Raw genomic sequence first — 26,092 nt, 5'->3', positions numbered from 1 at the left:
GACCTCAAGTTTAGAATTTGAGGTCTCGAAATCAAGCATCTAAACGCACACAACTTCGTGTGACAAGGGTGTTTTTTCTTTCATTAATATCTCGCAACTTCGACAACCGATTGAGCTCAAATTTTCACAGGTTTGTTATTTTATGCATATGTTGAGATACACCAACTGTGAAGGCTAGTCTTTGACAATTACCAATAGTGTCCACTGCCTTTAAAGACACTAGACACTATTGGTAATTGTCAAAGACTAGTCTTCACAGTTGGTGTATCTCAACATATGCATAAAATAACAAAACTGAGAAAAATTTGAGCTCAATCGGTCGTCGACGTTGCGATATATTAATGAAAGAAAAAAACTCCCTTGACACACCACAGCCACACGAAGTTGTGTGCTTTCAGATGCTTGATTTCGAGACCTCAAATTCTAAATTCGAAATCAAATTAATTGTGGAAAAACACATCTTTCTCGAAAACTACGTCACTTCAGAAGGAGTTGTTTCTCACAATGTTTTATACTATCAACCTCTCCCAATTACTTGTCACCAAGAAAGGTTTTATAACAATTATTTTGAATAATTACCAATAGTGTCCACTGCCTTTAATAGAGCTTTCCCTTAAGGAATTTTTATTAGATAATGTACAACTGTACATGATAGCTCTTGAGACTGCAAACACCCCCCAAACTACATATTCAGTACAAGTTGTTACGCTTTTCGCAAAAATATAGTGCTGCCTTGTTTTGAAACTCTTCCAATTGGTTCAGTGATTCTTATCAAAGAGTTCTTAATTCTTATCGAATGAAAAAACCAGCAGTCATTTCAAAACATCATTTGCATTTCAAGTGATATAAAAACACTTTTATATATAGTTTTTGGTTTTTCATAAGGAATGTTGGAATGTTACAAAATTGTTCCGTTTAAAAGTGGCGAAAAGTGCCTTTTGGTAGAAAAAAAACATTGCATTGGGAAGTGGTAGTAGAGAGTAGAGTTGACTTCTCCAACACTGCAAGTACTGAGTGTCAGACACGCTTCATGAAGACGGAAAAGGCCACTACTTACTTGTCTCCTCACCATTGCCATTACGATCACCGTCGTATCCGATAAGCTCTAGGAATGCTCCGACTGCACCAAAGTAACCCTAAAAGATTTAAAGAATATAAAACATCCACACAGTCAACCTTTTTTTTTTTTTCACAGTCGGCCATTCTTCTTCCTATTTCTCTTACCAGGGCCCAATTTCATAGAGCTGCTTAACGGTCGATTTTGTGCTTAACGGGTGCACCTAGCAAGTTTTTCATTTCATAGCCTTGCTTAAGCAAGGTTTTTTGCTTAAAACGGCGAGGCAAGCAAGCAAAAAGGGTCCTTAAAGCCCCATTGCTTAGCACCCTGTTTAAGCCCCGGGCCCAGTTTCAAAGAGCTGCATCCCGTACGGTCGATTTTGTGCTTAACAGGCGCACCTAGCAAATTTTTCATTTCATATCCTTGCAAACAAAAAGGGTCCTTAAAGCCTCTATTTTGCTTAAGCACGCTATTCACACTGCGCATTAGTGCAGCACTCATTGCAAACGATGTTATTGTGCCGGCACAGCGGTGATTGTACATGCGTTTGTATGGTAGGTGTTGTGAATAAACGAGTGTCTAAAATTTGTCAGAATCATGCTGTACAATGTATTATCTTCTTGTTTACTTTCAAGTTAGTGTGTAAACCTTTCGAGGGGCACTTTGAGCCATTACAAATAATACATATCAGACACAGAAGGTGATGAAATTTTTTTTATCGCCACTCGAGTGCACTCAGCATTTATTTCGCCTGCCATTTTGTCAGCACCTTCTTCTTTTTCGCTTAAGCAAACGATCTAAAATGTTGTGCGCGCAGTTTGTTTACGTGCTTAAGCTAGCAACCGCTGGTGAAATAGGTTTATGCTGAAGCAATTATTGTTGCTACGTTAAGCCAACATATTTGCTTACCGTTAAACAGCCCTAGGCCATGCACACAGTGCAAAATACACTGCCTTCTTCTGTTTTGCTTAAGCAAACATTCTAAAATCTCCGCGCGCAGATTGTTTACGTGCTTAAGCTCGTGTACGTTTAGCATGGAATCCGAATGGTTTTAAGCAATTATTTTTGCTACGTTAAGAGAAAAAATTTGCTTACCGTTAAGCAGCTCTATGAAATTGGGCCCAGGGCACAACTTAAAGGGTCTATGTAACTTTTGTAGGACAAAAAAAACAATGTCCACAGATTTACACTTAACTTACACAGTTTGAAGATTATGATAGTAGAAAGCTTCCCTAAAAATATTACATGCTGAGGTGCTGTAGTTTTTGGGAAACGAGTAAAATAATTTCATTAAAACAATTTTCGTCTCATGAGACGAAAATTATTTAAATAATTTACAAACGTATTTTCATGACATTGTTTTACTCATTTCTCAAAAACTACAGCACCTCAGTAAGTAATATTTGAAAGGAAGCTTTCCACTATCATTATCTTCAACCCCTGTAAGTTTAATGTAAATCTTTGGACATTTTGAAAAGGTACCCAAATCCTTTAAGAGCCACTTAGGCAGAAATAAGTGCTTAAAATAATTCTGAGCAAAAGAAAGCAGGATACCAGCCATAGAATGTACATTTGACGAGCTATTTTGGCTGGTAACCATATTCTGGTGAGCATAATGTTGTCATGCTTAGCTTATTTTTTGTGCTTAAGAAGCTCTTGTTGTGCTTACAACAGAGAATAAGAGAATAAGGAATGGTTGTTGCACAAGTTTGTGTGCTTTCAGATGCCCAATAAGTCATGTGATTGAGAAATTACCTTTTTTTCTCAAAGACTGCTTTACATCAGAGGGAGCCAATTCTCACAATGTTTTATACTATCAACAGCTCTCCATTGCTTGTTACCAAGGAAACAATTATTCTGAGTAACCATCAATAGTGTCCATTTCCTTTAAGCACAAAGAGTAGGTCAACAACAACAAATTGTGGAAGCTTACCAACCAAAAACCAGGTAACCATGCCATGGTGTACTATTCAGAACACTAAACTTGTCTTTCCTCACGCAGGAATTTTTTTGAACAATTTTTTTCAGCTTCAGCAAAGTGGGCCCTGAATTATGTTATTCCTCCCTTTCGTTTCACACTTGTCCATTGGTCTTTTTCCCCCACTTGATCAACTTGACCTTTAAGCTGTTTCCCCCTTTGACCTACGTTGACCTTTGACCTACCTCATGTTGGAGGAACAAAGCCTTAAGACTCCCTTTAGACCAGAAGTCCATAGCGTAGGAAAGTAACTTCATTGAGATGGGGTTGACTCGCAGGAAATTACCCACAAACACTATTCTTTCAATTCCCTGTGGAAAACCAAACAAAACCAAAACCATCACTTAAAACAGTCTTTGTCAATTACGAACCATAACTTTTGCATTGCGATAAATGATACATTTTTGTCTTTTACACTTACACCGATGTGTATTACATAAGCACTATATACTAAGGAATTTTTCAGAGTTCTGTGGAAAATTCATGGGCAAATCACTTGGTTGTTTTTTGAACCCAGAGCAGGGGTCGATTTCATAAACCACAAGGGAAACTGACTGGGAAAATTTTCATTAGATTGGGTTTGAACAAAGACAAGTTTACTGGAGTTGGACTTGAACCAATGACCTTTCGTGCAGGCACTTTTGTCAGTCCTGGCAAACCTGGATTGTTGTTGTCTTTCTGTTGTCCTCAGTCGTGTAGTACTTTGTCTTCTCTTTTACTGCCTGTCCTCCTTTTTTATATCTTAATGTATCCCCCTTTTTACTGTTTTCCAACCCAGCTGTATATATTTATATATTTAATGTTTTTAAGAGTTTTATCCTTTATGTATAAATTATTTGTATTTTTGTATTTTTATGTGAATTGCCAAATAAATAATAATAATAATAATAATAATAGTATGTAAAATCCCGCTCTTGTAAATTTGTCTTTGTTAACCCCCCACCCCCCCCAAAAAAAAAAATCACTCACTGTTCAGTAGACCCAACTAATTGATTGGACAGAATTGTACTTGAACCAGGCAATGGCCATTTTGGGTCTGGTAACTCACCTCATTCAATGCTGTCATTCTTGCTATGGAGCCAATGTTGTTCGTAATAGTCAGGAGAGTGGATCGAGCTAGGTCTTTTTTACTTGCCGCGTCTCGTTTTTCCTTAATTGACATGTTACAGAAACTACGGAAAAATGATTTGAAAAAAAAATATATTAATATAAATGTCTATAATGTGCTGTTTCAACCAGGGAACTGCTCAAAATGCTACAATTTAACTACCTCTGTTTGGGCCTACAGCATTCCTGAACCATCTTAACTCCTTAGGAGTTTGCAGCACCGGCAGCCATATTGGCAAGCATATTGATAATCAATCCCAATCACGATTTCTACCCTTTCAGTTACCCATTTACTCATGGGGTCCTAAGCACTCCTGAAACAGTCTCAACTCTTCAGGAGTATGCAGCACCAGGAACTATATTGGCGTACAGGCTGGTAATGAATCAAACCAATAATGTCTACCGTTGCAGTTTCCCATTAACTCACTGGGTCCTAAGCACTCCTGAAACAGTCTCCACTCCTTAGGAGTATGCAGCACCAAGAACTATATTGGCGTACAGGCTGGTAATGAATCAAACCAATAATGTCTACCGTTGCAGTTTCCCATTAACTCACTGGGTCCTAAGCACTCCTGAAACAGTCTCCACTCCTTAGGAGTATGCAGCACCAGGAACTATATTGGCGAACAGGCTGGTAATGAATCAAATCAATAATGTCTACCATTGCAGTTTCCCATTAACTCACTGGGTCCTAAGCACTCCTGAAACAGTCTCAACTCCATAGGAGTATGCAGCACCAGGAACTATATTGGCGTACAGGCTGGTAATGAATCAAACCAATAATGTCTACCGTTGCAGTTTCCCATTAACTCACTGGGTCCTAAGCACTCCTGAAACAGTCTCAACTCCTTAGGAGTATGCAGCACCAAGAACTATATTGGCGTACATGTACAGGCTGGTAATGAATCAAACCAATAATGTCTACCGTTGCAGTTTCCCATTAACTCACTGGGTCCTAAGCACTCCTGAAACAGTCTCAACTCCTTAGGAGTATGCAGCACCAGGAACTACATTGGCATACATGCTGGTTATCAATCAAACCAATAATGTCTACCGTTGCAGTTTCCCATTAACTCATTGGTTTCAAAGTATTACTGAAACAGCCAAATGGGCGTACAGTCTGCCAATCGATCAGACCAAAAATCAGACCCTGCCAGAGGTACACATTTACTCCAGCATGTCCAGGGTGATGAGAAGCCATTATAGCAAAGTGTCTTGATTAAGAACACAAGACTTGAATCTACACTCAGGTGACTTAGCCATCAGAACTTCAGACTAACATAAAGGAACACGTTGCCTTGAGTCAGTCGAGTTGGTCTTTGAAAACATTTGTAACCGTTTGTTACAAAATGCATATGGGTAGAAAGATGTTGTAAAAGTAGAATACAATGACCCACACAATCATGCCTCGAAACTGCACGGTTTTCCTTTTACGTGTACCTCTTCGACTAACACGGTCGGCCATTTATGGGAGTGAGTGATTCCCATAAATGGCCGACCGTGTTAGTTCGCAAAGTAAAAGGAAAACCACACAATTTCGAGGCAAATTTGTGTGGGTCATTGTATTCTACTTTTAAAACATCTTTCCAACCATATGCATTTTATAACAAACGGTTGCAAACGCTTTTTATAGACCAACAACTCGTCCGATCCAAGGCAACGTGTTCCTTTAAGACTAGTCCTTAAAAACTTAAAGCTAGCTACATCGAGTTGGTAAAGGCGCTTCGCGGCTTTGCCGCTCGCAGTGATAGTCTTTTTTGTGCGTTACATTTTTGGGGTTGTGCGTGCCATCCGGTGTGCCGCCTGCGCCTTGACTAAAGGCTAGTACATGTGTAGCAAGCACCCTTATCCACAGGATTCCTCAGGCTTGCAAGATACAGAAATAGCTTTTTATCATGGGGCAGCCATCTTGAGTTTCTCCCATTGATATTAATGTTACCAAACTGAGGCTGGAAGAACAAAATAACACATCAGTGTATGGGTAAAAACCAAAATTAATATTCTTTATCCCAGATGCATATTTAACATCTATTTAGCATATTTAACATCATTATATTTCATTGTGATACTCACTGCCAAAACATAGGATTCCAACTGCCTCTAGCTACCGGGCAATCTCGGTAGTCTAGTTAGTAAGACACTGCTCTAGAATTGCAAGGGTCATGGGTTTGAATCCCACCCGAGTATTATGCCTGTGATATTTTTTCACAGGACTCGGGGAAAGTACTGAGTATACCGTGCTATTACACATCGGTGTATGGGTAAAAAATTAAATTAATAGTCTGGTTCCTATTTGCCAAATGATTATGCTATTCAATACAAGGAACATAATAAAGATGAAGGCAGCATGATAACGGTCTATGACAATATGAGGCATCACTGTTCAGTTATTATAACGTTAAATTTATGTGGTTTCAAAGGTTTAATTACAAGAAAAATAAAATAATACTATAATTAAACCCACCTGCTAGCCACAACAGAACCGGGCAGCCCGAATCGATTGTAGTCTGTTCCGTAGATGTCTCTAACGCTCTTATCAACTTTTGTAGCATCTCCTTCCGAGGCAAGCTCAATGGCCTCTTCAAATGTCTGACATCCCGTTAGTAAACAACAGAGACCAAGAAACGTTCCTCCACCCAAGCTGAGAGTTAAGAGAGAGAAGTCAGAGTGAAACAGAGAGATTAACTACATGTAGGTGTTGGTTCTGAAAAGAAACGGTGGTTGATAACTTGAAGGCAGTGGAAACTATTGGTAATTACTCAAAATAATTTTTAGCAGTAAACCTAAATTGGTAACGAGTAATGGGGAGAGGTTGATAGTAAAAAACATTGTGAGAATTGGCTCTCTCTGAAGTGATGTAGTTTTTGAGAAAGAAGTAACTTTCCCACGGATTTGATTTCGAGACCTCAGATTTAGAACTTGAGGTCTCGAAATCAAGCATCTGAAAGCACACAACTTTGTGTGACAGTGGTGTTTTTTCTTTCATTATTATCTCGCAACTTCAACGACTGATTGAGCTCAAATTTTTTACAGGTTTGTTATTTTATGCATACGTTGAGATACACCAGGTAAGAAGACTGGTCTTTGACAATTACCAATAGTGTCCAGTGTCTTTAAGAAGTGTTGGTTCTGAACAGAAACAGTGGTTGAAAACTTAACATTTTGATCAGTAGGCCCAACCAGAATACCCCCAAATTATCCTTCTATTCCACACAAAAATATCTGTTTTAGCAGGAACAGGTTTCCAGCCCTCAGTTCATTCAAAACACATCAAATCAAATAATAAAGCACAATGGAAACTGACTCTGTAAATTTTCAATGCTTTGAGGTTGAACAAAGAGCAAATTGACTAGAGTGGGATTTGAACAATACAATCTCCGGATTAAAGGCAGTGGCAGTATTGGTAATTGTCAAAGACTAGCCTTCACAGTTGGTGTATCTCAACAACGCATAAAAGAGCAAACCTATGAAAATTTTAGCTCAATCGGTCATCCAACTTGCGAGATAATAATGAAAGAAAAAATACCCTTGTCACATGAAGTTATGGCGTTTAAAGGGTTGATTTCGAGACCTCAAGTTCTAAACTTGAGGTCTTGAAATCAAATTCGTGGAAAATTACTTCTTTCTCGAAAACTATGGCACTTCAGAGGGAGCCGTTCCTCACAATGTTTTATACCATCAACCTCTCCCCATTAATTGTCACCAAGAAAGGTTTTATGCAAATAATTATTTTGAGTAACTACCAATAGTGTCCACTGCCTTTAATGTGGCTGCGCTCTACCTGCTGAGCTTTGTTGGTGGTCAACTTCAACCTATAAATATAACTTTTGTTTTCATCTCCTTTTGTAAATTTGTCATAGTTTTAAATTTCAATTCATAAACACCCCAGACAGTTTCGCTACTCCTATTGGTGGAGAGCGAGTCACGTGGGGGTGTTTAAACAGTTGATAATGACCAGTGTTTATAACCGGCTGGCTTCAGCGTGTCAGGTGCGCAAGATTCTCATGTGGAACGCAATTCATAGCTATTAGTAACAGCGCGTAATCTACTTTTAAGCGCGCGCGTAACCTATTTCTAAGCGTGTGCGCGTACACCCAACCCACGCGCAACAGACTCTTCACAAAGTTTTTGCAAAAAATATTTCAAACCTCAAATTTTCAACTGTCAAAGTGTCTGTGATTGTATTTTTTTGACTTTTTTTAACAAAAGGGCATTTATGAATGGGAATAAAAGAATAGCGACTCGTTCTTAAACATCTGTTTAAAACCTTGCAGGGATGTTGCTGTGCGCTAAAGCCCTTAGCCTTATCACACGGCAATTCGACCTTGCCGGCTTAAAACCGGCCGGCTTTATTCCCTTATTCAATTTCACTTTCAATTTGATTTAATTCACCACAGTCAAAAGTTGAATTTTGTTTACTGGTGTGAACTAAAAATTATTCTATTTAAACAAACATTATTACGGTAAACTAAAAGACTCCTGGTAAACTAAAATACCTTGATCCTCCAACACGTTTAAAGTTACTATGAGAGTGCACTGCTAATAAGCTGACCCCTGAGCCAATGTTGACGACCAGGTAGGGGTAAGGGTTGTGGAAGTCGTAGGGGACCTTCTCCGAGGCTTCACTGTTGAAGGCGTCAGTGTTCTTCCAATAGTAGCACTCGTTGGGGATCATCCTGTCGATGAAGTGGATGCCTCGTAGTAAGCAACCAAGCTCGTCGTGTTTCTGTAGAGACATGTTGACCACCTGGATGGGGGAGAGAGGAGAGAAGGGAGGAGATCGTCAGGTAATTAGGTGTGTGATAGGCTGTTCAAAAGAATACCTGACCTGTGAGCGCAGAGCTTGAAAGCTTCAAACTCAGCAACCAAGCTCGTCGTGTTTCTGTAGAGACATGTTGACCACCTGGATGGGGGAGAGAGGAGAGAAGGGAGGAGATCGTCAGGTAATTAGGTGTGTGATAGGCTGTTCAAAAGAATACCTGACCTGTGAGCGCAGAGCTTGAAAGCTTCAAACTCAGCAACCAAGCTCGTCGTGTTTCTGTAGAGACATGTTGACCACCTAGATGGGGGAGAGAGGAGAGAAGGGAGGAGATCGTCAGGTAATTAGGTGTGTGATAGGCTGTTCAAAAGAATACCTGAACTGTGAGCGCAGAGCTTGAAAGCTTCAAAGTTAGCAACCAAGATCGTTGTGTTTCTATCCAGAGACATGTTGACCACCTGGATGGAGGGGAAGCAGGGAGAGTTGAGGAGCTCGTCAGGTAATCAGAGATGTTGAAAAGAAAACCTGAACTTTGAGCAGGGGGGGGGGTATCCATGTACCGTACCTGGACCCAATTTCATAGCGCTGCTTAGCGGCCGATTTGTACTTACTGCGTGATTTCCATTTCATAGAGCTGCTAACCGTAAGCACACGAAAAGGCATGCTAACCGTCTGGTGTTACCGCACAAAAATATATGACGTCAGAACGCAAATCCATGGTAAACGCGCAATATGGCTGCCCAATTTTTCTGCTAACCTGTGAAAATACGCTTGCACCTTAGCAAATTTTTGTGCTACAGTAAGCACAAGAATTTGCTTACCGTTAAGCAGCGCTATGAAATTGGGCCCAGATTATGGCAGTCTCAATTCAAATCTAAAAAGTACGTAGTTAGACAATGTTAGAGCACGAAATGGCAAACATTCATCACACACAAAACATTTCAATAAATAGCTTCATGTAACTTCATAATTTCAATGCGCAAAGCTTGAAAGCTACATAGCTCAAAGCCTGCTGACATACATTTATCATTGGTTTTAAAGCCCTGCAATCTGAGGCATTCTATATATATTTATCTTCATGTTGTTATTAGGTAGATCTTAAAGGAACGTTGCAGAATTGGTATGAAACAAAAAAAGTAAAGATCACAGATTTACATCAAACTTACATGGTCTAATGATAGTAGAAAATATCCCTTGAAATATTTCTGTCTGAGATTTCATATTTGATGAGAAATAAATAATTTAATTTCGCCTTTGCAGTTTTATTCATTTTTGTTTTGGCATCGATGCAATGCAAAATTTGTAATCGGTTTTTCACTGTTCTCTCGTGACCCAGATGGCTGATCGACCTCAAACTTCTACAGGTTTGTCAGTTTATGTATATGATGGGTTACATAAAGTGTTTACACTGCCAGCAACTTTTTTGCTAGAAAAACAATCCTGTAATGGTCCTTTAATTTTTAAAAAATATATAAATACATGTATTCAATTTATTATTGCTTTTTTTTTTCTTGTAGGGGGGAGGAAAGTCACAAAAACAGGGTTTCCAGTTTTAAAAATTAAAACTGATCTCCGGTAAAAAACAGATTTCTAACATCCCAGGGTTAGCCTACATGTGTATGTGACGCTGCTATTGCAAAGCTTTTGTTGGCAAGTGCAAGAATTCACACGCTAAGTTTAGGGCAGTCAGAAAGTTCAACCCATAGAGCAAGGAACAGATGAGAATCAATCTGAAAATCAATAAAGAATTAAATTGATTGCAGTCATTTTTAATTCTCAACAACACAACAACACTTCCAGATGGGCACGGAGAAATAAAACAAAAGCAAAGTAATAATAACTGTGATACGTAGACTTGATGCCCCCACATCTGGTTGTAAAACAAATAGCCTGGAGGAAGACTAGATGTAACATAGGACTAAACATTTATGCAAAAATTAACAGAAAAGGAAATTCACTTTATTACAGACCATTGGGCCGATTTCACAAAACTTTTCGCAACTGCGTAAGTCCACTTGGGCAACGTTTATGGAGCAACTTGCGCCATAAACGTTGCGCAAGTGGACTTACGCAGTTGCTTAAAGTTTCGTGAAATCGGCCCCATGGCTTTAAAGCAATCGCACAACATTGGTAAACAGTATTTTCCAAAGGCCCACACTTTGTGTATCACAACTTATAATATATAAAATAACAAACCTGTGAAAATTTAGGCTCAATCGGTCACCGGCGTCGGGAGAAAATAACGGGAAAACCCACCTTTGTTTCTGCACGTTTCGCCATGTCATGATATGTGTTTAAAATAAATCCATTATTCTCGATATCAAGAATTGATAATTGTTTTAATGTCTTCCAAAAAAGTAAAGCACTTCATGAAATTATGTTTCAAGGGAAGTCTTTCACCATTACCTTCTGTAAACCCTGTTAGTTATTTGTAAATCTGTGAACTTTTAATTTTTGTTCTGTTCAAAAAGTGTCCAATGGCCAAACAGATTTTAATTTAACATTTATAAATACCGTTTTTAACTATTTAGAAATAGACAGTTTTGCTATTCCTATTGAAGGAGAGTCACGTGGGGGTGTTTAAACGGTTGATAAAGACACAGCTGGATGTGTTTATAACCGGCTGGTTTCGTGTGAAAAATCATGCACAATTTGCAACATGTAAACACATCTGTTGCATTTTTTGTAGTTTTTCAGATAGCTTTGTGGATCGTACGACTCCATTTTCAGAGAGAAATGTTTCACACAAAAATGGTTCTAGAATGAACTCCATTTAATCAGTAAGCTTTACGACTGAAATTCAACAATAGTTTCAGTATCCTTACAAATCCTATACCCAGTCAGTTTCCCCTGTGGTTTATATTGATATCTGAAACAAAAAGTCGCATCCCCTTAAGGTGATCCCCTTGCTGCCGCTTCCCAGGTTGTATCGTAATTTGGGTGTGATCCCTGGCTACACGGCAGTTAACGGTTGTATGGCTTCTGACTGGCACCCCTGAACAAAGATATTGACAAAATAGGGACACCGCCAATATAGGGCTAGATAGCTCAGTTGGTAGAGCGCCGGCACATTAATCCGGAGGTCATTGGTTCGAATCCCACTCTAGTCAATTCTTTGTTCAACCCTAAAAATCAATATAAAAAAGGTTACAAGACAACCACAAACATATTTGGGTTTTTTTATGGCTCTCAGTCATTTATCCTTCAACATGACTCAACAGTTTATGAAGTGTCCTCAGATTGTCTATGAAATAATTTCAAGGTGAGTTTTCGTCTGAACAATTAAACTTAATAATATTCTGCAGGCACTCAGAGACGATGAGCCGTACAAGGTCTGGCTTTGACAAGTTCTGTGAACGTTTCTGTGGCCTTTTACTTGTTCACACAATTTTTAGTAAAAAAGTCTGGCAACAAAAACATAGAATTGTTATTCATAAATACCTCAAACAGTTTCGCTATTCCTATTGGTGGAGAGCGCGTCACGTGGGTGTGTTTAAACCTTTGTTTATGACCGGTAAAAAGTGTTAATTCATGGGCGTGACACGTGACCTTGCACCTGTTCTTATAAGACAGTTTCTTCATTCCTATTGGTCGAGAGCAACGGCTGAAACAGTTGTGCCACATCACGCGATACACGCGACGCGCACAGCATTCCCTTATAAGGAGTTGTTTACCCAAGGGCGGCGGAGGGCTTTACCATTTCATATCTGGAGGGGTGTTGTGTTGAAAAAAAATCATTTAACAATTAAATTTTTGCATTTATTTTACTTTTTGACCAAAAAGTTATGTTTTTGACCGAAAAGGTATTTACATGTATGAATGGGAATCAAAGTGTGTTGAAACCATTTTCAACTAGTGGTTTAAACCCGCCGAGGCCTGGTTCTTTATAATTTACTTCGACTTCATCTCGGTAAAATTATCAAGAACCATGCCTCGTTGGGTTTACACACTAGTTGAAAACCTCTTCACCACACATTGATTCCCTTATTTATACATGATAAAAATTAAAAAGAAACAGTCCCAGAAGAATACTTTGCATTTGAATAAACAAATAAATAAATTTGTAAATAAACTCTCACCTCATTAAATCCATTCTCAAATTTATAAGCTCCACCCCCCGTTGCGTGAATGGTATCTGCCAGACTGGATAGATTCTTCTCCTTCACCATGTCAAGAAATAAGTTCATGCTCGTCGTCGGGAAGCGTATAAAGTGCATTGACCCCTTATGCCCGAAGACGGTCAAGTTCTTGACCTCTAGGTGGGTGTCGCGGATTCCTGTGGACCCGTAGGCGGTGTTATACCGTAGATAGTGGTGGATTTTGTAGAGGGCTTCCGGCTCGAATTCTGTGTTCTCGTCCTCAAGATTCATGTCTTCGGGTTCGAAGTAAACGAGTTTGGCGAGGGACCCGCCAATGTCCATACCGAACCATGGCATCGCTGAGGAAGTTAAATAATAACAAATTATTAATAACAAGAGTTTGAATGGCATTGCTCCCCCTAATCTGTCTGATATGTTTCATCTTCGCCAAAAACATCGTCAAGGACTCTGTTCTTCTTCCGAATAAAACTCGGCTTGACACTCATGAGTCCAGATTAACTCATGGCAAACACGCCTTCTCACACTCTGCTGCTGAACTTTGGAACAATCTCCCAACTAATGTCCATAAATCTTCTTGTGAGGCTAGTTTTAAGAAAAAAATTAAACTTATCTCTTTCCTAAATAGTAGATTAATGATTTGTTTTAGCTAGTTTTAATTTATCCTTTTCTTTGTTTCTGTGCTTCGATAATGTTTTGGGAAAACACAATGTAAATACATTTCGTTATTTTTATTTATAATCAACAAAGTGTAAATATATTGCAATGCTATTAGAAAAACAAAGCAAGCATCAAAGTTTAAATCAGGTTTTGATAAAAGGGTTTCCGAATTTGCTGGAAATTTAAAAACTGGGTTGCCACATTGTTCACTTGCAATATATACTAATCAATGGCAGAAAAAACAGCTGTCGACTTCACAAAACTCCTCCTAACTTAAGACTAATAGGACTTAGGACGAGTCCCAACCCTGCACTATAGCATGCAGACCTAAGATTAGTTCAAACATGTCAAAGTTAGGACGAGTTACTCGTCCTAACTCGAGATAAGACGAGTCCTAACTCTTTGTGAAATCAACGGCTGGATGTCTAAATTTAAAACAGGGTGTCCAAAAGACAGAGTTGTGCAGAAAGGCATTGGAGAGCCCCACGTGTTCTTGCTCACGCGTGCGTGTCCTTCACTAATTAGTTGCGATGTCCCTTTAAGGCAGACTGTGGTACATTGCAAGAAACAATTGATAGAAAACAACAGCAAATACTGATTACCCAAATTCGTGTCACATCCATCAACGACACATGTATGAGTATGTTTTGGCTCCATTGTGGGAGCCATTGGAGGAAAAGCTTAGATGACGACCTCTCCACAACGACAGAAACTCTTGAAAGATGTCGCAGTTCAAAATGATCCAGCCCACTCTGTCCTGCAGCTCTCTGGGAACTAAACCCGACGATTCAAAGTGGTTTTTCCAAGAAGTCAGACAGATTCAAGTAACCCAAGCACATAGGGAATTTGGAAATGGTTTGGTTCCACTTTCATAAGGAAGCCACCGTACTGCATGCATGTAAAGTGATTTTAGCACCTTAGATCCCTTATAACGTGCTCTGGACAAATGTACGCTCAAGCAATGTCAATAGTAAGATGATAAGCTCAAATCTCAACCTCTGGCTGGAGTAGTAGTAGGACTGCATTGATTTCAAACTACACACAATCCTTTTAAATCCATTTGTTCAAGAGTTTAAACTGGGTTGTCAACAAAAGGGCACTTGCAGAATGCATAGTAAGCAAACTTAAAATACATTTCACAAAAACCACAAAACTGTAGTCATACGTGTGGTGGCTCTTGTGAAAATCACAACCAACTACCGACAAAAATCCCAGCGATGAAACAATGTCAAATCACTTTTAGATTTAAAGCAAGCAGATGATGTTGGGTCAACGCAGACGAAAGAACAGACTTGTCACTCTCTCTGTAGCAAAAGTAAACACCACTTGGACTGTTTCACTTTCCAGAACTGATCTCAGTGGTCAAAGGTTGTTCATCCATCGAAAAAAAAAATAGTTGAAGTACTCTGAAGAACTTTAACAGGAAAATATATAGTACATTGTACATGTATTTTTAGTACATGAGACAAATTCTTTCCGGAAATATTACTGCAAATCTGTTTGAGTGTTGATTGAAGCTACATGTACACGTACTGTACACTAAAGTACAACATGCGATTAACCCTCTAGAGGTAATCCCGGTGCAGAAACACGCTGGTAGTTTACACACATGTGGGCGACGTTGAATTTATGTTCAGTGGTTGACTCTCCTACCAGCATCAATACAAACAGGAATGTAGTTTGAAGCAAAACCAGGGCAATCAGTGCAAATAGAATTGGCAAATTGTGCAAGTTCCAGATAGATTATGCGCATAATGAAGCAGGCTGGATTACATGGGAGAGACTAGCAGTGAGATGACTGTTGCAAGACCAAATGAGAAAAGTTAACAGCTGGGTTCAAAATTCAGAATTTGTACGAAGTATCACTTAATCGTCGCGTACAGTAGAATCTGTGGGCTGTTGGTGCACCAAGCATTTAGCATTCTGTCCAAAAATACTTCTGAAAAAAAGCATCAGCCTACTTTTGCATGAAAGACACAAGTTGAAAGTCCGAAGTCAAAACATGGTGTCCAGAAAAAACACCCTTGTGGACTTAAACAGTCAGTTGACCTTGTTGGGAATCACAATACCAGATACATGTAGCAACAATGTACACAACTCTCGTACCCGTTTGTTTGTATTTCTACTGGTAGGGGATGTTACATGTAGAAGGAGACCCACTGATCAATTATGGTCTGATGATATGGATCAATCACCTGATTATTGATCAATCACCTGATTATTGATAATCTTAACTGTCACAGTCATCTTTGTTTGATTCCCTGATCAGTATCATTACTCGTACATCAAAATATTACAGGGGACCAGTCTGTAGGCCTATCTCAGCCAGCCTCAAATTCTTAAAGCCATTGGACACTTTCAGTAAACAGTATTGTCCAAGGCCCACACTTCCTGTATCACAACTTCTATATATAAAATAACAAACCTGTGAAAATTTAGGCTCAATCGGACGTCGGAGTCGGGAGAAAATAACGGGAAAACCCACCCTTGTATTCGCACGCTTCGCCGTGTCATGACATGTGTTTAAAATAAATTTGAATTCTCGATATCGAGAATTGATAATGTTTTACTGTTTTCTCAAAAAGTAAAGCTTCTGTAAACCCTGTAAGTTATTTGTAAATCTGTGAACTTTTTTCTTTCTTTTCTGTACAGAAAGGGTCCAATGGCTTTAAAGACTGGGACTTTTTGATAGGTTGTGGCCTTAACCCTCCCCTTTCTTCTTCTTGTAAATGTCAGTTGTCACTCCACTCCAATGTTTAAAAGGTGTGCTTCAGTGGAAGATAGTAAGTGGTCAGACAGTGTGAGGGTTGACTGGTACAGTGTTGAAATGCATTCACCACATGATATCAATTTGCAGGCTACATTTAGCATAGTTTATCAAATCACTCAAAACATCATTGGAAGACATTGAATGGTTAGACAGTAGGAGGGTTGACTGTGTCCTGTGTGGATGCAATCACATTAAACTGCATGCCGGCATCAGGGTTTGTCAAATAAAAAACCTCAGATTGCTAATGGGCCAAACAGTAGGAGGGTTAAAAAAAAATCAGTGTACATGTACGACTAGAAAACAGTTATTATTTGTTTTTACTAGAGAAGTGGTTGATGAATGGTTCACAGTTTTGTTTACCCTTCATATATTTCTGCTACAAAGATGTACATCTTTGAATACAGATAAAATTAGAAAATTATTAATACACAAAGGTGAATGTTTCCAACATTAATTTCCAAGCTATTGTTCATAAAATTCCTGTGTCCGTAAACAGTAAACAGTAAACAGTAAACAGTCTGTGAAAACTTTCTTATCAGTCCAGGGACTGTCTGAAAATAAACACGTCCAGTCTGCCAATTACAAGGCTTTTTTTAAGCAAGACAATATTTACCCAAATAAAGTGTACATGTGAGTAAGTTGTGTACATAAGCATTTAGTACAAAATGAACAATACAAAATATTTTTTGTCGGAGCAGACCTGGGGGCCAATTTCATTAAGATTCATCTTAAGACGAGTCAGATAACCATAGTGATCTACATGTTGTGACATCACACTTTGCTTAGCAAGTAGATTGATTTGCAGATCTAAGATCAATCTACATGTACATTATGGGTGCGCTCGTTTAGCTTCCCTGGGTCGACCCCGGTCTGCCTCCGGTACGTTCTGATAGCTTTGACGTCATTCCAGGGGCTTACGCGGGTCAGCCCCCAGGGCCCTGCTTGTGGAGTGGGTCACCTGGGGCTGGCCTGAGGTGCATGCCTGAGGTGCATTAGCTCATCAGGGGCTCACCCGAGTGAGCACCGCGGGGTCGACCCAGGGAAGCTAATCGAACGCACCCATTGTAAACTCTTTGAAAGGGGCACTTTGAAAAGAGCACTTCCATTGGAAAATCTTAAATAAAGTATAATGGAAAACTTACTATGTTTGAATGGGCACTTAAGTCAAGACCAACTCAAATATACTGTCAATTCCTCCCCCCCCCCCAACCTCGTCTCTTTCCTCCTTAATGATTGTATGTCTTAGATCAACATTGCAGTCTGCTCCTTTTCACCTCACTTTCCTGAACCCTGTGACTTACAAATCAATCGAGTGGGATTAGAACCCCCGTCATCCTACCAACGACCTACATGTTTGCCATTCTAGAACAGGTGTTTGACCATGATGTAGCTAGAGGCAGTCATACATGTAGGCCTAACACAGTGTTGTGTTGTCATTTAGCCTTTTGATGAAAGAAAAAAAAATGTGCAAGGACAAATCACAAGGCTATTCAAAACCGTTCTCAAAATAATGCATTAAAACCACTGCAGTGCACTGGTCATTTTGGTTTAAGCTCATTCCCTATTTAAAACTTGTTGATGATATAGACATTGCGTACAAGGTGCAATTGCATTGGAAAGTTTTTTTTAGCCTAATGTTGACATTTCAAAGTCTAAATAATTGTTACACTCTTATCAATAATAGTTTCTGGTCACAACAACATGATTAGATTCCCCTGGCGATTAGTGAACCTGTGCTAGATACATCATCTTAAAGGGTTTGGGTACTTTTTGTAGGACACAAAACACAATTTCCGCAGACTTACATCAAACTCAAACAGTTTGAAGATAATGATTCTTTTCTTAGTAGACTTTTTTAATCTCGAAAACCACACTGAATTGATGTTTTAAGCAGTTTCATGGGGTCTCTCCGATCAAACCTCGACTTGGGCTCTGTCTCCGGCTCATTTTGCACAAAAGTTGTTCGAACATCAACAGTTGTAGCCTGGAGCCAGTGTCCCAGGGAAGTTTTTCTGCCGGAGATTCGATCCCCCATACATGAAATTAACATGGGCTAATGGAGGATGTTTCAAAAGAGGGCGCTATTAGAAGTAGTTTGTATGCAGTTCTACGAAGGGGGGGGGGACCACAGAATCTCGGGGGGGGGGGGGGGGGGGGGGGGCGGAGGACGACACAGAATCTCCTGCCACACCGGAGCGCAAGCCAAGGTTTGAGAAAGGCACCTGACTTCACCATCTCAATCAAAATATTTATTTCATACAAACAATTTGCAATCATTGAAACCACAAACGGTCCCAGAGGGCCCTGACGGCATGGTTACACAACATTAATTGTTTTGTCTATGTTGAAATTTCAGCCATTTCTGTCAGCCTAGTCTCCAGGTTTGTTTTCAATCAATCTAAAAAAATTTGCCCATTTCTGAAAAAAAATAAAATAAAACTATGACTGCTGAATTGTCAATCTTTCATGTTGTCAGTTCGAACCTCAACTAGTCAGATTAAAGGCTCTATGGCCGACCAGCTATCATTACCAAAAGAAAGTGTACACTATCTAAACACAAGAGGGCATAGTGATACACCAACTTCATTATCAACTAAAATGGAGTCTAAAGATTCAACCTGTAGAGTGAAAGACTGTGCAACTTTGGACCGCTGAATTGTCCAGCTTTCATGTTGCCAGTTCGAACCTCAACTAGACAGATTAGAATCTATGGACGACCAGCTATCTCATAACCATAAGAACCTGTACACTTTTTAACCACAAGAGGGCATACATGTAGTGATACACAAACTTCATTATCAACTTTTAAAATTTGGAGTCTAAAAAGGTTCAACCTAAGTAGGCTTTGAAACTTTGCATGGTGGAAATACGATAAAGAAAGGTTTGCGGTAACACCATGTAATGACTATCCCTAAAGAGTTGGGGTGGTTCTGAAAAGAACTGTTGGTTTCAACTCGACGTTTCGATCAGTATGCTCTGATCGTCTTCTGGAGAAAGGTTCAACCTGTAAAATGGAAGACTGGGCAGTGTACATGTAGTAGGTTTCGGTTCAGGCATAGGTCCTTTTCACACTGATCCCCGTGGAGTACAGCCCTGGGGAGACCCCAGGCATTTTTTACCCCACAGAAACACCCTGGCACACTGTGTCGTGTCCCTGTTCCTCGGGGTTCAGACGGCACATTTCAAGAATACCCCAGGATGTTATGACCGCATACCCACACTCTTGAGCAGGGGTGGCTAGTCCCCCGGGTATGCCCAATTACAGGGTCAGACCAGGGCCAGACCAGGGCCAGACCAGGGGTCAATATCACTAAGAGCTAAGATTGATCTTAAAACTGCAAATTTGTTGTAGTTGCTAAGTGTGATGTCATCATCATGTATAAAAATCACTTTGGTAATACTGACAATTCGTCTTGCGATGAGTTTTTTTGCTTTGTAAAAACTGCCCCAGGTGTGGATTTCTCAAAGAGTTAAGGCAAGTCTTATCTATAAGGACGAGTTACTCTCCGCATCGTCCTAACTTAATACTAGCCTTAAGTTTTTACTACCTCCTAGGAATAGACCTAAGTTACATGTAGGACTACATTAGTCCTAACTCTTTGTGAAATTGACCCCGCGGGTTAAAAGGGCTTTCCACTACTCAGTTGAGTGCACACAATGACCCTGATGCTTGTAATAATAAAACATCGAAGTCTCATATAGCCCACGTATCTACCAAACAAGGTACTCAAGGCGCTGAGATATACAAACTTTTAGAAAGATAGGTTATTGCGGTGATGAATTCTGAGACCCAATTATTTAGCACCTTCTAGGGTTCTACGGCGCGTACAGCAGTCGCAGCCAGGCAAACCCCTTCTCTTTTCAATATGTGCACTTGGGTTTTTCAACATGCGTTACACAACACATGGGACCAATGGCTTTACGTCCCATCCGAAGGACGAAGCAATGGTTAAGTGTCTTAAGGACACAAGTGTCACGGCTAGTATAGTACCTGGGTTTCTGCAAGAGACTTTCCTCATTCTCGGCTGCGCTTTGTCCTCGATCTTCTTGGTTGACGGCGAATCTCCACTCTCCATTTTGTCAGTACTCATAATTGCCAAAGTCCAGGGGCTATACTCACTCAATCTATCGTAACAATAAATTGATAAACAGTTGAAGGGGTGTGCACAAAGATGAGACTAAAAATACTTCATTCCAATATTCACCCTTTCAAAGGCACTGTACACCTTCGTAATTGTTAAAACCATTGGACCCTTTCGGTTAACAGTGTTGTCCAAGGCCCACACTTTGTGTACCACAACTTCTATATCAAATAACAAACCTGTGAAACTCAAGGCTCATTCGGTCATCGGAGTCGGGAGAAAACAACGGAAAAACCCACCCTTGTTTCCGCGCGTTTCGCCATGTCATGACATGTGTTTATAAAATAATTCCGTAATTCTCGTTAACGAGAATTTACATTTTGCTGTTCTCTCAAAAAGTAAAGCATTTCATGTACTAATATTTCAAGAGAAGTCTTTCACCATTGCCTTCTGTAAACCCTGTAAGTTATTTGTAAATCTGTGAACTTTAATTTTTTTTTCTGAACCAAAAGGGTCCAATGGCTTTAAAGACCAGTCTTCTCACTTTCCCTACATATGCATAAAATAACAAACCTGTGAAAATTTGGGCTCAATTTTTGGTCATCAAAGTTGCAAGAGATATGAAGGAAAAAACCCACCATTATTGCACAAATTTGTGCGCTTTCAGATGCATAATAAAAGAACTCAGCTGAAGTATTTTATTATTTTATGAAAATTACCTCTTTCTCAAAAACTACGTTACTTCAGAGGGAGCCGTTTCTCACATTGTTTTGCTATCAAGAGCTCTCCATTGCTTGTTATCAAGTAAGTTTTTATGCTAATAAATATTTGGAGTAATTATCAATAGTGTCCAGTGCCTTTAAAGGAACTGTGTCATCATGATCATGATGAGAGAAGACCTTTGGCTGTTCATTGAACCCTCACCCACTTACTGCACACACTCCCTCTATTCGCGAGAGACTTTTAAAGACACTGGACACTATTGGTAACTGTCACAGACCAGTCTTCTCACTTGGTGTCTCTCAACATGCATAAAATAACAAACCTGTGAAAATTTGAGCTCAATCGGTCATTGAAGTTGCGAGATAATAATGGAAGAAAAAACACCCTTGTCACATGAAGTTGTGTGCTTTCAGATGATTGATTTCGAGACCTCAAATTCTAAACTCTGAGGTCTCGAAATCAAATTCGTGGAAAATTACGTTACTTCAGAGGGAACCGGACGTCATCATCAGAATAATCTTGGATGCGCCATTTTGGTGGTCAATGTCAACATGTGTTATTCAGAGCATCATTGCTCTATGTTCAGAGAAGTGCGCATTTTAGGTGACGCGGCGTTTACACGTAAGCCTATTGACCACCAACATGGTGAGCGTGGCGTCAGTTGCCGCGTGTGATGCGCGTGCAAGGGGTCTATAGCTAGGTGGCAGCTAGACTAGGCCCCTGCCTTTATCCGCAAGGATAAAGGCAGGGGCCTATGAGCAGAAAATATGAGCAGAAAATTGCATTTTTTGACGGTGTTTTTTAATTTCACTCAACAAAAAGGAAATGCAAGCATTATGAATGTATATTGAGTATGTGGGGAAAGTTTTGGTAGTGTAATACAAAAGAAACTTCAGTTATTGCTGGCTAACAGTAATAAAACTTTCACCTATCAAGGCTGATTTGAAAAACGTATAGCGTCAAGGAGGCCCAAAATATTAGACCCCTATTTATAAGGCTCACGGGGGAGCCTTATAGTTTCTAGTATCTGTATCCCATATCTTAGTTTGCTTTCACTGGGGCGCTAGAATACGACCGATAATGACAAAATGTCGAAAAAGGGAGTATAGCGCCCCAGCAGTTACCATACTGGGTCTTTCTAGCTACCTTCATCCGGTTCATTCATTCATGGTCTAATATTAATAAATAACTCTAGTCTAAGTTCAGAATGTAGTTAGACTAAAGACTTAACAAAAAATGTGTTCATTTGTTTGTTTCCCCAGTATAAATTTACATGAAGAATAAAAGTAATTTCAGCAACTGAAGGTGAAGAACAAATATGAGTTTAAATTTTACTCGCAGTCCGCATAGCTAGGGCCGGCTAGCTGGGCGGGTCAACCTATTTTTAATAACAATAACAGTTGATTGAAAAACATTCACACAGTTTCAAGCCACTGAGGCCACCGCGGCCAGGGTTCGTATTCAGGAAAGGGGCATAAAAACGGATTTTGAAACTTGTTGTTGGTTAAAATCATCCCTTAAATGTTACTTACCTAAAGAATTCCACCAAATGAAGAGCTACACGTATTTACTATAATATTTGAGTCACAAAAACACTGACAAAACAACCCATGTGATGCGGTCACAGCTCGTAGTAAATGCAACAAAAGTCTGAATGAACTGTGGTGGTCACATGTCCTTGACTGCAGAAATCTTTCGATGCAAAAATGCAAGGGTCCGGGATTCAACGAAAACGTTCCCGACTATTTTACGCGAATAGCGAATAGCGCCCTCAACGGGTAACCTCACAATAATAGTTTTCATTTATTTTTTGTATACCATTCAACAAGTATGATTTTGAATTTTACCACCAACAACTTGACTTTTTGACTTTGTGGCGAATCAGTATTCCTTTGATTTATGGTATAACAAATAATAAGCCTCGTTACTAAAATTTATTTTGAATTTGGCGATTACAGATGATACAAATTTAATGTCCTATTCCATCTGTGTAAAACCAGTGTTGCCAAGTGACTTTCTCTTATCCAGGCTTGCAGTTTGAAATCAACCACAAAGTATCCACAAAGTGAATTAGCAAACGGTTATTGTAATTTCTAGATTTGTTCAGTCGTCGAAAATCTCCAGTTTCGCAAAGCTTTACCATGGAGCACTTGCTCCATGATGCTTACCAACCATGCATGCTGCATTTACAGAAAAAAAACACCACAACCTGGGTTCCACTGCCCTCAACATGTGTCACGTCTATTTTATTATGGTTTGGGCCATATAAATTAGAACACCGTTTCTCAAATCCATATACATATAAATTACTGACAGGAGTGAAAACTCGCCGAACAGAAAATCAATTTCCTTCATAAAACCTGCCAACAACGATGGCTACAGACTCTACCGTAAACTACAGAATGGAACCTCCTCTCAGCTGCTGTAAGAAGCTCCTATTATACCTCAAATGCTCCTATCAAAAAGTAGATCGCATTTTAATTAGGGGCAATATGGAGGACGAAAAGTGGCCATCTGATGTTCTGGTGTCAGATTTAGAAAAGCAGATTTGATGGGCTTTCTGCTATCTGAAAAGCAGGTTGAACGTTTTGTGAAAATGCATTTTTTTTCTACTTCTCTACTTTTATGTTTTTACTTTATCTCCTTATGCTGGCGGACGAAAAATGGCCTTTTGCTTTTCTGCTATCAGAGTAGTAGTAGAAAAGTAGATTAATTCTGTGAAAAAGCAATAAAATTATCTACTTCTCTGCTTTTCTGCCACATCCGATAGCAAAAAAGGAAATAACAACTTTTCGTCCCCCAGCATATAAGGAGATAAAAAGTAAAACCTGCTTTACTGGTTGGTAACGCAACAGTAAAAAAAGTAGGAAAAAATAGATTTTCACAAACCATTCAAATTGCTTTTCAGGCAGGTAGCAAAAAAAAATTGAAAAGTAGAAAAATTCATATTTAAAAAAACACATAAAATCTGCCTTTCTGCTATTCTGACCAGAAAAGCAGATGGCCACTTTTCGTCCTCCATAGAGTCTCCCTCCCCAGCCATCCTGCAATCCAAATCCGTGGATTTGTCTTTACAGGAATTCAGCCATAATCGAGGTTCAAATACGATTAGCCCAACAAGTTGGGCAATTCCCAAATGTCATTGCTTTTCCGCACAGAGGGGTCTGTGAACACTAAAAAGGGAAACATTTCTAGGACCCTGTAAAAGGCAGATATTATTTATACACCGTTTCTATCGTTCATATTATGCGGAAGTAGCCAGCTTGGAAAAAGATGTAACTTGAGGTCCAAACACTTTTGTGCCCTTCGCTTCGTTTTTGATTCATGGGAAAGTTGTGTTTTAGCGGTTCGCGTACCGTTCAATTTGTGCTGCCATCCGTGGGCTTGGCTTTTCAGGAAATCAACCATAATCGAGGTTTAAATACGTTTCGCCTAACCGTTGGGCAATTTCCAATCCTCATTGCTTTACCGCAAAGAGGAATTTTGTGAAGACTAAATGGGGAAACATTTCTAGGACCCTGTAAAAGGCAGATATTTATACACCGTTTCTACCGTTCCATTTATGCGGAAGTAGGCAGCTTGGAAAAAGATGTAACTTGAGGTCCAAACTCAGTTTTCCCATGCTTTACGTGGTAAAATCTCCAATCCCGAACGCCGTTTTTGATAGTGGGAAAGCCTTGTTTTAGCGGTTCGCATACCGTTCGTTTCATGCAGCTGCTGCTGCTGGTGCAATCTCTGGGTTTGGCTTTGCAGGAATTCAGCCATTATCGAGGTTTAAATACGTTTCGCCCAACAGTTGGGCAATTTCCAATCCTCATTGCTTTACCGCACAGGGGAGTCTGTGCACGCGTGTGAGAGTCCGCCCAGCATGAACCGATGATATGAGGTTTTTCTTTAGTGATTTCGCCACGTCATTGTGTGGACAAACGGCGCTGTAAAACAGCTCATAAATGAGGTAGAATTGCAGTCTACATGTGCAATATCGGAACGATCGCTCACCATTGGTTTAACGTGTAGAAAGCTCCGCACGCGCTTTCCGAGGGCGATCGTGGATGTACCTCGGATATGGGTGTATTTGAAGCTCTCCAGCCCGCGCTTGCTTGTTGTGCACACAACGCGGCCGTGTGAAAGAAAATACTGCCGTTCTGCCAGACAAGTGTTAAAAATGTCCATGCCTTTGAAAAGATCCCACGCGCACGCGCCATGCCAGGCGTGGTGTATGGACGTGTGTGTGTCGTCACTTCAATGAGAAATACTTTTAAAAGGACCGAAAACGATGACTTCATTCACTTGTAGACGTTTTTTGGCACGCACTTTCCTCTAAATGTGCGTTGTGAGGTTGCGCGTGGATGAACAAAGGAGCATTTTGTTAAGTGAAAGCGTACGTCCGGCGGTTTCTTAACTCGGTCGGCGTCCCATTTGAGAATGCGGGGGAGGCCGATGGTTGCCTGCCCCCTTCGGTGTAAATAGTGACGTTCAGATGACATTAGCCGGAAAAATGCATTTTTTGTTCTTGTAAATTTTGTTTCATCATAATATTATCTATCCTACTGATGTTAAATTCATACGCTGAATTTGTCTTGTTATGTTCGTAATACGGATGCCACAGACTTTCTTTCAAGTCATATGTTTTTCTTTAAAGGCAAAATATACAAATTGTTAACCATTAGTTTGATTGTTTTAATCTTATATTTAATGTTGATATTTATATTTCATTTCAAAAGGTGGTTGGTACTAGCGTTTTCAGATATCGCGGAAAATCCGGAGCAGAATGTTGGATACACTCTGAATTCTCAGATTCAAATTTATTTGTTTGGATAACAATTTATTTCTTTATCGGAGTAGAAAAAGAAAAAAAG

General features: G+C 39.7%; 1 protein-coding gene and 1 non-coding gene across 3 annotated transcripts; one reads left to right on the top strand and one right to left on the bottom strand.

Moving 5' to 3' along the window:
• Positions 1-257: 257 nt before the first annotated feature.
• Positions 258-22,919, bottom strand: LOC139940582 (pantothenate kinase 3-like). Of its 2 annotated transcripts, XM_071936908.1 has the most exons (8): positions 22,766-22,919; positions 20,420-20,553; positions 12,981-13,339; positions 8,639-8,889; positions 6,607-6,783; positions 4,084-4,207; positions 3,221-3,346; positions 258-1,136 (listed from the first exon to the last, which is right to left on the bottom strand). In XM_071936908.1, exons 2-8 carry the CDS (start codon positions 20,517-20,519, stop codon positions 1,050-1,052), a joined length of 1,224 nt encoding a protein of 407 aa, XP_071793009.1. In that variant the 5' UTR covers positions 20,520-20,553; positions 22,766-22,919; the 3' UTR covers positions 258-1,049. The 2 variants fall into 2 exon arrangements, with proteins under 2 accessions (XP_071793009.1, XP_071793011.1); XM_071936910.1 differs by lacking the exons at positions 20,420-20,553; positions 22,766-22,919 and adding an exon at positions 14,261-14,777.
• Trnan-auu (transfer RNA asparagine (anticodon AUU)) lies at positions 11,939-12,011 on the top strand. The gene has a single exon. It is a non-coding gene; the product is annotated as a tRNA-Asn (tRNA).
• Positions 22,920-26,092: the final 3,173 nt, after the last annotated feature.

This window comes from Asterias amurensis, chromosome 8, assembly GCF_032118995.1.
Source record: "Asterias amurensis chromosome 8, ASM3211899v1".
Lineage (NCBI taxonomy): Eukaryota > Metazoa > Echinodermata > Asteroidea > Forcipulatida > Asteriidae > Asterias > Asterias amurensis.
This window is presented reverse-complemented; position numbering and strand designations above follow the sequence as displayed.